This window comes from Telopea speciosissima, chromosome 6 (assembly GCF_018873765.1).
Source record: "Telopea speciosissima isolate NSW1024214 ecotype Mountain lineage chromosome 6, Tspe_v1, whole genome shotgun sequence".
NCBI lineage: Eukaryota > Viridiplantae > Streptophyta > Magnoliopsida > Proteales > Proteaceae > Telopea > Telopea speciosissima.
In genome coordinates, this window is record NC_057921.1 from 55,553,226 (window position 1) to 55,565,702 (window position 12,477).

General features: G+C 38.1%; 2 protein-coding genes across 4 annotated transcripts in view; both read right to left on the minus strand.

Moving 5' to 3' along the window:
* The window catches only part of LOC122664111 (transcriptional repressor ILP1), a 17,668-nt gene continuing 5,191 nt past the window's right edge, over window positions 1-12,477 (minus strand). The window contains exons 2-6 of one of the 2 annotated variants that reach the window (XM_043859810.1): window positions 8,389-8,556; window positions 2,992-3,671; window positions 2,242-2,524; window positions 1,855-2,144; window positions 1-330 (exon numbers count right to left, since the gene is read on the minus strand). In XM_043859810.1, coding sequence (XP_043715745.1) covers window positions 138-330; window positions 1,855-2,144; window positions 2,242-2,524; window positions 2,992-3,671; window positions 8,389-8,556 — 1,614 coding nt within the window. In that variant the 3' untranslated portion in view covers window positions 1-137. Of the gene's footprint in view, window positions 331-1,559; window positions 1,687-1,733; window positions 2,145-2,241; window positions 2,525-2,991; window positions 3,672-8,388; window positions 8,557-12,477 lie in introns of those variants that run through there. The other variant, XR_006333287.1, reaches the window with a different exon arrangement.
* Window positions 6,564-12,477, minus strand: part of LOC122664112 (protein ORANGE, chloroplastic) — a 24,768-nt gene continuing 18,854 nt past the window's right edge. The window contains exon 9 of one of the 2 annotated variants that reach the window (XM_043859813.1): window positions 6,564-6,577. The gene's annotated coding sequence lies outside the window, so the exon portion shown is untranslated. Of the gene's footprint in view, window positions 6,578-8,090; window positions 8,101-12,477 lie in introns of those variants that run through there. The other variant, XM_043859814.1, reaches the window with a different exon arrangement.

Sequence of the window (12,477 nt, forward strand, 5' to 3'; positions counted from 1 at the left end):
TGGTTAGGGGTCCAAAATGTCCACAAGATCTTTTTAACTGATGCAACATCATCATATTACAAAGCCATGGAGCTGGTTTAGCAATCAATGAAAACAGTGGATGGTCCCATGATTCTGCCAACGAAAGCAAAGGACCTCTAAAGTGCCTCTCTGAGCTGGAAGGTCCTAGAGATAGCCCTGGCCTTATCATATTCATTGAGTTCAACCAGCATTTTCTTTAACCGACGAGCAAGCCCACTAGTCTCACTCTGACTCACACCTGAAGCATGCTTCTTCTCAAGTATCTTCCCCATTGTTAGCACATAATCCACCAATGGTTGCAACTTAGAGCTGCACAAAAGAAGGGGGGGAAAGGGAAGAACACAAAAACTGTTAGGAGTTCTGCTGAAGCTCAGGACAACACTAAAGCACAGAAACAAATTAACATTTAACTGCCAACATAAGACAGCATAAAAGAAATGTATGGAGAACCAAAATAACATTATAAAAGACTATACAAATAGAAATTCAGAAAACATTCATAAAAATAGAACTTCAACAAATGAGAGCCACAGGCAATATGTAGCAGGCAGTGATATGCTATTCAAGAACGCAGTGCAACATGATCCAAATCTTAGTGTCTTTTCTCCTCTTTGCCCTGAATGTTTTTGCTGAAAAATAGTAGTGCTAGAGCTTAAAAAATAACAAACTGTAGGGTGGCTAATGAACACAAGGGTTGTTTGATTTACAAAAAAATAAGTATGTTCTACTTCAATTAATCATAGGGCGGACATTCCACCTCATCACTAACACATATAAAGTGGCCGATGACTACTGCGGTAGAAGGATATCGTGGAAATTTTATTTTTGGTGGAGGGCAGGGGAAGTGGATAGTCGCACAGAAATATGTTGGGATAATTTCAATAACTAAGACAAGAGTAACATGGGTCAAACAATTTCTGCTCATGATCAGACACCAAGATCCCAACACCTACCAACAGAGTATGAGGACTTCAAAAAATTACCGCTTCAAAAATAACAAAAAAGCCATAACCACCATACTATCATCTAGTGTATGGCAGTTAAGATTACAGTCGTACAATTTATTTTGGTACGAGCTATTCGAGGTTCAACCAGTCATTTCTTTTGTACGATTAACTCTTCTTCAGCACAAGAAATGACTTCCTGAACACTGAATCTGATGAAAAACATGCACAGTGTGATTATTATGCTTCTGTGAATCTTCATGCTTTATATGCTGCGAAGCTAATCAGCCTCACAAAAACTGTATAACTTTATGTGATTTCCAAATTCAACTTTACCTCATTGCAATTGTTGCTTCAGTTAGGTTACTAGAAATCTGTTCCATCATTCCACTATATGTAGGCCCATACATTCAATTCTCTGACACGATCAAAATAGCAAGCAAATTTTCAGGATCCACATTTAAATGGTTCAGTGAAGGTTTTCTAATGCTGGTGACACATCCACCTAATGTCCAGAAATCAGGGCAGACCCAAAAGCCCCAGCAGAGTTGTTTATATAAATTTGAGTTTTCACCCCTTTTCTCATATTTGCTTATATTCAGGATCAGAACCAAATTACCACAAGAAGACTACCGACTGCAGGTGAAAAATGAAAATAGGGCAACCCTACAAGAACCTGACAAGCCAGACGCTTCACCATTGTCTTGGGCCAGGCATGTCACTGGCTCAAGAGCACCGACTTCAGCTCATCTCATAAAGGTAATGTGCAGATATTCCCGAGGGAAAACACTGTTAATTCCTACCAAGATAATAACCAAAAATGATGACATAACAAACTGTAAGCAGGAAGAAATATTGAAGCATATGGAATGTGAGCTATTGTAACTACCTTCGATCTCCTGTGACATTGGGACCTGCCCAACTGCCGGATAATGATGCAATGATCCTCTCAGTTCGCGTAACTGCATCATGAATATTTTCTTTGATGTTTTGCACATGAGGCAGAATTTTTCCATTCAGTAACTGATCAAGAGCAAGGTTCTCTAAAACAGGTGATGCAAGGATATCTTTCCACAAGCAAATATTTCTCAGCAGACGAACAGACATGCCAAACCGATATGCTGCAACTCGTGCTGCATTTGAGACAGCCTTCATCACTGATGCAGTCCATGTTGGAACCTATGAATTAGAAACAACACAAACGATGAACTACAGCAATGTACAAACCAAGTAATTATGCATATGCATGGCCATGGGATAGAGTTAGAAAGCATACAATAATATTTGTAATAGCTTCAGATAAACGGGAACGAATGGCTGCTAATAACTCCCGAAGAGCCTCACTGGTAGCTGGGACATAATTAATAACCAAATTTGTAGCAGCAACTGCATTTTTGGTCCGTCTGGTACTTAGCATATCCCAGCAATGAGCAATTTCATGGTGTAAAATTGGAAGTGCAATCTTTTCCACTAACCCAGGAACGAGGTTAGCATCAGCATCATCAGGGTTGAAGTCATTTTCATCTTCTGGCAACCCATAACTAAATAGTAGAGAATGCCTGTAAGGGCAAAGAAACATAACATAAGCATTGAAAAAACCAAAAAAGAAATATCAGATTAAAAAGCAAGCTATGGGATCATAGAATGCCTTAGTCGTACATAATAACCCCCCCCCCCCCCAAAAAAAAAAGACTTGGTATATATCTAAAATCGTAGATAGCAAGTTGAATAAGAAGAATATGCATGTCAATATGTCATAGTTGTGCATAAGGCACCATACAGAGATGCAAAGTTTGTAGTGTTCTCCAGATAACTCTTACAGTCTTACCTCAAACGTAGATCCAATTGTAACTATATCAAGAATTCATATTATTATGCTTTCATAAACAGGTGCAGAATAACAGATTTTTCAGAAAGGAATTCCAGATGGAATATAACAAATAGGTCTGAAAATCTATTTCCAGCCTGATAATCAATACATTTTAGATTTCAAAAATAAAAAGGACAAAACATAGTAAGTGCATACCATTGCATATCATTGAAATCTGCATCTTCATAAAGTGGATCCCATTTTAGTAGCTCTACTCTAACATATGGTGAGAAGATAGCAGGTGCACTTAGTGACATATAAGCATCACGGTAGCTTGATGAATAATATTTTTTCCATCTCTCAAACCTTTCTTTAACCACAGAAAGTTGGGAATATTCCTCAGATGCATCGCTAAAAATTTGTTCAGCAGTTTGAAGCAACAAATCACGGTTAGATTGGTATGCTGAACTCTCACTATCACTCTCATCGGTGCTCGACTCTCCTTCTATATGCTGATAGCCACTATCATCTCCAATATATGACATTCTCTTTGATTCCGAACGAGCTTTTTTGCGTTTTCGCGCTTCAGCCCTCCTCATCATATCCATGCGTTTCTGCAGATTTGTATCTCTGCCAAATTCGTCCAGCTGAACGGGCAGATTTGATTGTTCTCTTGCTGCAGCATATGCAGCCTGAGAAGCAGTAGTGGCAGCAGCAACCACAGATGCACTGTCACCACCTTTACTTAAAATGGCCATTGCTGCACTTACAGCTGCTTGCACTTCCACCATTTCATCAGCGTTATCAGCTGCTCTTCGTTCTATGATAGAAGATGCACGTTCTTCATGAAGTTTCTGCATTTGCTCTTCAAGTTCCTCAATGAAAGGAGCCTTATCCTGAAAGGGAAACAGTTAGAACAGTCATTAGAATATTCTGGACTCAATCACGTAACTCTATCATCGCAGTGTTAAAATTTTGAAAAACCTATATCTCAATGCGGATGCTTTGTTCATGAATATCAGAGAAAAATATAGAATTGGCAAGATAAAACTTCAACAGTATTGAATTGTTGGAAAGTCCTAGGAAGTAATAACAGTCAAGTAGCATCAATTAATAATAATCCAAACATCTTTGTTGGCACTAACATTTGTTTCTTATGGAATGAAGTGATATATGAACCTGAGTCCCCGTAAGTCAATGCCTACGAAGACCATCAGTCTGCGAGCACAACATTCTTTGGTAGAAAATTCAGATATTGATGCATCAAAGGGAATTTTCACATAAGGTCTGTACACATTGAAATTATATTTTCCAGCGCTCAATTATCTATCTCCCGAAGAAAAAATTCTCTTGCTATGCTGAAATTGTGATCCATGGACATGGATTCTCAGACACCGAAATTTTACATAGAAAGATAAACGAATTTTAACTGACATACAGAAAATAAACAGTGTCCACAATGATTGTAGATGGCTAATTCTATGCAATATCAGCAATTCAAATAACAAAATGCATAAAAGAATCCAGAAGCAAGGTGCTTTTAGTTATCAGGATTGTAGGTACAAGAATTCAAAAATTGAGGCCCTAGATCAACTCATTGGGTTTTTATTTTGGGAAAATATCATCCCCCTCCCCTCTAAGTTTGCCTAATATCAATCCAGTACCCAAGTTTTCAAAAATGATTACTCCCTCCCCTACTTTATAAAGATTATATCAACCGTACCCTATGTATGTAACGGTGTTAAAAAAAACACGTGTAAAGACAAAATTACCCTTTTTAATATCTATTGAAAGCATGTCTTTCTCCCTTGCTTATGAAAAGACTATAGTACCCTTTTATGCAGAGTTAAAAGGCAAAAGCCTTTCTTCTCCCTTGCAACAGCCAAATCGAGAGATAGAAGAAGGGGGAGAAAGAAGACAAGCCGAGAGATAGACGAAGGAGGAGAAAGAGGACGACCTTTCTTTCACCATTGACGATCTGCTGCAACCTTTCTCGGCAGTTAACAAAATAAAATAAACCCTCTTCTTTAAAGAAGGAACAATACATCTTCTCAGGATATATTGGGTTTCCATTCTCTTCTTTTTCCCCTTTTTTTGTTCATGAATGTGAAATTGATTAATTTAACCTGTAAAATTCTCATTTGAGAAAGGGTGAACCTGTTTCTGATTGCATAGTCTTCTTAATTAGGGGTTGGCTACTATTAGGTCAGTGGTGGAGAACAGTACCAAATCAAAGTTATATCAAGTAGGGTAACAGATCTTTCTCCTTTCCATAGGGTAAATCTCTTTAAAGATTTCAAATTTCCATTTTCTCTAGCTAATTGCATGTCATCTTCACATTTCACATTCTACAAAACCAAGGCAATACGCTTGTTCCACTACTCTCAATCCTAACCACTGCAGATGAACCACACGTGGCAGTCTAAGTGAAGAAAAGTAGATGGGAGAAACTAAGATAGGGAGATAGGAACTTTTGTGGAAGGGGAAGCCCTTCATTTATAGGTAAAGCTGTCTAGCAAATGGAAGGCATTTATGATCTTAAAGAAAGATAGTTCTAAGAATAAGTTAGTAACTCTGTTTTGCTTTACAGACCCATCTGAGGTTGTTTGAGTTCATCAAAATCTATCAAGTTTTCAAAATCTATGAGTTCATCAAAATCTATGAAGTTTTCTTCTTAGTAACTCTGTTTTGCTTACATTTAGATGATGAAAGTAGCAGAGAGAAGATGAAGATCGGCGGCAGTGTTGTGGTGCTGGCGCTGCTGCTGCTGCTATGATGGTGGTGCTGGCGCTACTGCTGCTGCTATGATGGTGGTGTTGGCGCTGCTGCCGGAAGAAGACGAAGAAGAAGAGGATCTGCGGTGATGGTGGTGCTGGCGGAAGAAGACAAAGAAGAAGAAAGGCGAGAAGCAGAGGAAGAAGAAGAAACCAGAGAAGCAGAGGAAGAAGAAGAAACGAGACAAGCAGGGGAAAAACGATGCAAAAAGGGGATTTTGGGATTGGAGGGGTAAAAATGGAACTAAAATAAATTAAGGGTAATTTGGGGTTTTAGATAAATTGGACCTGTCCACATCATCAATTAATGGTAGTTTTTAACGGTTAGGGTACGGTTGATATAATCTTTATAAAGTAGGGGAGGGAGTAATCATTTTTGAAAACTTGGGTACTGGATTGATATTAGGCAAACTTAGAGGGGAAGGGGATGATATTTTCTCTTTTATTTTTTTGTGGAGATTTCAAAATCATCCTACATAAGGTCCCAGGGTTGTTTTGAGTGTCTAGGCTCTGTTATCCCAGGGTGGTTATGAGTGATTTGGCTGTAGGGCCATTTTTTTAATTATTGTTTAGGGGTTATAGCTTAGTCAGTTTTATTTTTGTTATGGGTCAATTTAGGTTATAAAAGCTAGTTCCCTAATCCTGCAACTGGGTCAAAAATTCAAAAGTTTGAGTTGAAGTAGTGACTTATTCTCAAGTGCTAATTTCCAGATCAGTTCTCTACCTGATAATTCCAAAACCCCCCAACCCCTGAATTGACCTAATTAAGGCTTCATCTGAACAGATCCTGTATTACATTTAAAATAGATGACAATTAACCATATATTACCAATCTAGTTAGACAGGAGTTGATTACAGGATGTCTGTCTTTCATATGTTGATGCTGTCTTTAGCAATTTTCATGCAATTGGACAAACACTCTTTCCATAGCACATATTAAAAGTTACTGTACGTTTCTTAGAGAAATCAGATTCTCTAGAGAGAGAGCACTTGTTACTGTCCACCCACTTGCTGAAGGAAAATATGTTCTCCCTTTGAAGTTCTGTAGCTTTCAAGACAGCTCCCTAAGCTCATATTTGATGTCTAGTCCACTCTAACTATATGCAACCACGAAAATGCGAGACAGAGACTCCACACACCATGTCATTCACCATTTATAAGGCATACTCAATGCCCATTCTTGAGCTTCTTTTATGTGCCAAATAACCCATTAATTAAATGGGAACTATTCCAATCTTTGGAATTCTCTTTCATCTAGCAAACTAGCTTAATTTTGATAGCCTAGGGACCAAATGACAAAAAGACTCAGAACCATCATTCTACATGTTAAGTTACATGACTGCCTAATGTAATTCAATTTGTGGTCCTCACTTTAATCATCATCTCCTTCCCTTTACCTTTTAAATTTATGTTTCTTCTCGAATCCATGTAGCCGACCCCGTCTAATTGGGATAAGGCTGAGTTGTTGTTGTTGTTGTTGTATTAGAATGACTGGTGCTTGGAAACTAAGTACTTTATGATAATCTTCCTTTTTTTTAAAATGCTTTGCCTTGTTACCTTACGTTTCGGAAATAGATCAGCTTAATCACAAGGTGATTGTGAATCCCCAGTCCCATGTTTTAAAGTCTGATAAGTGTATGTCATTTGGAAATTGGATATACAGAATTAAGTATCTTAGCAAGGATGTCAAAATTGACTCAAGTGTAAATTTGTTAAATATTAATTAGCTTACTGAAGAAAAAAAAATTTGAATGCATTAAAAAAGTATAATAAAAAATGTTCCTACCAAAAGTATCATTGAATTCTTCAGTTAAGTCGAGCTTTCAAAGTATCTCAGTTATCGGTCAGAGCCTAAGTTTAAAAAGAGCGAGTCAAAATAGCAGAATCCTACCACTACTGGGTGGATTGGCCAATTTTCAAGTTTGCCCAAATCTATGATAACGCTGGAGCTGCTGCAGATATTAATTTTACATATTTTTCAAACGGAGCTGACTCATGTCTTGAGTGAAGTCAAAGCCTAGCGATCCTCCAGGCCAATTATGTTTTTAACATCATCAGCACCACGATGAAAAAGTCAGAGCTGACTTCAACTTTTTTATGCCTACTATGATTTTGTCATGACAAGAATGGTGTCTGACTACTTAAAATCATCAAAGAGGGGTGGACCTCGGAGCAACAGTAAGGTTGCTCCATTGGGACCTAGTGGTCGCGGGTTCGAGTCGAGAAACAGACTCTCCGTGAAGCGGTGGTAAGGCTGCGTACATTATGACCCTCCCCAGACCCCACAGTGGTGGGAGCCTCATGCACTGGGTATGCCCTTTTATAAATAATCGTTCCCTAACAAAACTTAATTATTAGTTATTGAATATGTCACTAAATGTTGAAAAGAAATGCTGTCCACAGTTTTCTTGGATAAAATGAAATCAGCCCCAAAACCTAGTACACCATGAAGATTGATGGAAACTACTAAAAGAACAAGAGGTTAGGCTTTATTATCCTTTCATGTGCTTCAGGATCGAAGTAAGTTTCCAGTATTTCACCAGCACCACACCTTATATCAACAACAATAAAACTAGTAATAGTAATGATGATGATAATGACAATTATGACAATGATGTCTCCAGCATACAACTTGATATAATACATACTGTGATATTAAAAGTTGAAAAGCAACATTTGTTACATTGAGATTAGTCAACACTCCAGGCAGGGCGGAGTGGGGAGGGGAGAGAGAGAGAGAGAGAGAATTGTCCACACACAGTTCATTCATCAAGCATCAAGATAGAAAATAAGTAGAAACACATGAAAATGGGCAGTTAAAACTCAGATATCTACCCACCTGTAAAAATTCACATATAACAGAAACAAAGTCACGAAGCTTTTGCATAAAGAGGAACCTCTCACCAGCAGCTGATAGAGACTTCTCAAGAGCAGTGATATTCAACAATGATGCAGCCAAATTATCATCAGTCATAGTCATTGATGACATGATTCTTCCATGTGATTCCTGATAAGAATTTTATAAAAAAACAAAAAACAAAAAAAGAATAGAGTACATTCATCAGCTTCTGCAACTCTTGCACATGTAAAAATTGAGTTGGAGGATCCAGGAGCAATGCTTTTACTTGCTTAGTTGCATATGCCAAACCAGGAGCATCCAACAGTTAAGGCCAAGTTCTCACAAGCAAATAAACATTTATTGCATCAAGTGACTCACTTAAACTTAGGGGGAGATCAAGAAAGGAAAAATATCAGTCCACTAACTGAAATAATCAATTAGCTTCCATAAAGGACCAGAGGTTTGACGTTTGAAATAAGGGCTGCTCCGGTGGAAAGCAAGAATGCGAGACTGTTACAAATTTTTTGGGTTGGGAAATTAAGGAATTGCTTCATCTAAACTTAGAACATTCTCCTTTCCCATTTCAATCTCTCGTCGAGTTTTCATTTGCCATAAGTAATTTTCTCTCAATCCATTTTGAAAGTATAGTTTTTCAATCTTTAATGGAGGAAGCCAATTTAGCAAAATGATAACACAACCAACCCAATCAAAGCAGTACATTCCAAATTGCATGTTCACTTGATCCCAAGCACCACCAGACATGCAACTACTCTCCTACTGACCCTTGCTGGATCATGTTCCATGGCACTTTTAGCTCAACCATCTCTATTGAGACTAATTGCAACCGCTATCAATAGTGACTTTGAATTTTGCCATTGTACTCTCAACATGTGTAAATAGTATATCAGATCAAGGCCATGTTGCGGAGTGCTGACAAATGTCTTCAGAAGCTTAGTTTCCAGGCAATATGCTCCACTCTCAGTCTCAAAACCTCACAAGCATGCCTTATATTTTAATTTATAATAATATACATAAAAAAATACAACCATATAAGGTGTAGTGTCTGAGCTAGGGAATTTTAATATGTTTTAGTCCTTAAAGGAGGGGGGGAGGGGGGAGAACAAAAAAGGAAATCTTTCACAAATGGTTAAAATTTTAAAGGAATAAATACGCAGGAGGAAAAGTAACAAACAAAAAATATGAAATATGGTGGCTCAAATAGAAATATACGAATGCAGAAAACAAAAATCCTTAAAGTCTATATAATTTGCTATTGGTAAGAGCAGAACATATGGGGCTTCCAGCTCCAAAAGATCATTTTACAGCAACCACTCCAATGAATTGAAAGAGAGACATAAAAATAGGATACCCTAGAGTAGCACCTGAGAGTGTAAATGCTACATAGTTAAAAGGAATGTTAGAATGTAAAGGCTACATAGGTTCTCAACCTTCAGATACTACAAGTGTAATAGGAACATCCACCGACAAAAAGGATCACCTATATGATCATCTCATGGCTATTGAGAACGAATCAAATCAGATGGTTTCTCAATCATTCTGACTTGATCCTACAGAACCAAGGTTGAGAAGATTGAAAAATCAGTCGTTCACAACCACTGATGCAGAATTCCTCTAAAAGTTATAGTGCAGTAATCCTTTCTAGAAATCAAATGGACTCGATCTATACATACGCGAGGAAGGTAATCAAAAAGGAAAGACAAATCCAAGAAGTATTATCAAGATGCAATAGCATAAGACACCAGCTAATGGTGTCTCCCTTTGTCAAGCCCAAGTCAGAGATAGGGTAGATCTTTTGCTATTGCAGAAATCTGATATTAAACAGCTCGAAGATGGAATTATTCATGAGATACAGGCTTGTCAAATGGAGATATGTGTCATTTCTGGCAATTGGTACAGTAGGTATATGTGTAACAGTGGAATGAAGATGTTTCTAAAGCTTTAGATGCTGTTGGTTAATCTCATCATAAGTAAAACTATAAGTCAATAATGGGGAATCGGTTTGACTGAACCTTCAAAAATGTGAACGAATTAAATGATAATTAAGCCAAAGGTATGCTGGTCCGAACTTACATGAACTTATATTACATAGGGTAGAACCATAGGTGATGGGGGGAGACTTCAATACTGTTGGAATATGTAATCCAGAATATCGTGAGGGTATTCTGGTCTTTTTGGGGTTAGTTTATTTATTATGTTATTAGGTACGGTCGGCTATGTGGGTTTTAGTCCCACATCGCCTAGTTTAGTCTCTTTGTAATTTTCCCTCTATTATAAATAGAGGGGCTTACCTATCAATGATATTATTCTAAGCCATAATTTTCTCTCTATTTCTCTCTTCTCTTCTCTCTCAAGTTACTGGTTACAGGTCCTAGGTTTTCTACATGGTATCAGAGCCGTTGTAACCAGTGATTTATTCTCTTCTTGGTTTGCAGTTTTGAGAGTCGTTTCAAGGTTCTCCGATTTATGGAGAAACCCTAGTTTATAGAAAGAAAAGAAGAACTAGGGTTACCTGCTCATTTAATCTTTATCGATTTTTTAATCTTTCATAGTCGTTGCACGGTGGAATCGCAAGGTTGAAGAGGACCCTTGGCTGTAACGATTTTTTGCTGCTGCCCTAAGATCTGTTCTACCAACGACCTTCTTTGCTGAAATTCCAGGTTGCTTGAAGACCTGCTGCATCTCAATCCATCTCGATCTACCATATCTGAACCAGATCCGTTGGCTGCTGGTTCGAAGTTTGAAGACAACCTTCATCAATGGGTCCTTTGGTTACCGCCTCTCTGTTTCCCCTTTTCTCGTAAGTCAATGGGGGTATAGGGGTTTCCTGCTGGTAGTGTGACTGTCAACAGCCTCTCTGTTTCCACCTTATTGGTATCGAGTTGCTACTAGGGTTTGCTGAATCGATTACCCTGTTACTGGTTTGTGAAGATGCTCCTCCTTGATTCGAAGGTTTTTGTCAATGGAGTTGCAGATCTATCGTGAGATTGGGTTTCTATGATGTGCTGCCATCGTTTTTTTGGCTGGAGGTTGGAGATGGTGCTGCTAGTTCTAGGAGATCATGAACCATGATGAGTTGCCGCTGGTTCCTCTTCTTCCCTAGTTTCTGCTGCCGAGTTTTCCCTGGTTTCTCTGCTGTAAGTTTGAAGATAACCTTCGTAAGTTGGTTTCTTCAAAACTTAATTTTGTGATTTCCATTAATACCCCTTTGTTTCACGTGAAGACAACTACTCCAATAGTACCCTATGTCATCATTACTTTATCTAGTTTCATATATTACCCCTCCTTTCTCTGTTTATTCCACTTAAGCCATTCTTCAAATTTTCATATCATGTGCCATCATTACCTTATTTGAGTTTCCAGCTTTGCCCTTACTTTGTGAACTTATTTGCTCCTTGACCCTATGGCCTTCTTTGTTTCTTTCAAAGGAATCCTATACTGTTCACCAAATTTACCAGAATGCCATCCCTTTTTCAACTTTGTGTTATTTACAGTTCTACCATTCCCTTATTTGACTACCCAATTGACCCTTGAAAATTCTGGTTTATTACCAGTTTACCCTTTGGCTTGGATTGTATTTAAAAGTGGATTTCCACCAAATTACAGCCATGCCATCTTTTTTTCCAACACCGTTCCCTTTCAATAATTCTAATTCCCTTCATATACCATACTTTTGGTATTTACCCATAACACCTTTGGAAACTTCAAGTAAATTACAATTTTGCCATCCTTCCTTTTTACTTACCCTTAGCACCTCTTGGAAGATTCTAGAATATTATGTTTTTGCCCTATCTCTTACATCATCTCTGTTATGTCCACGTGCACTACACGTGAGGAGGGTTATGTACAATACACCTGCAGACATTGCAGAACGCAGATCTTGCAGGAACATTGGTGCAAAACATAGAAGATCAGTTTTCTCCACCATTGCAGCCATTGGGTATCCTTCGTTATTGGGTTGAGTTTGCCGTAAGGGGGAGATTGACGTATTGAAGAGTATTGAAGATATTTGGTTGTTGCCTATTTGAGGACTTTCGGTTGGGTTGATACAGTTTTTTTTCCCCTGCCTGA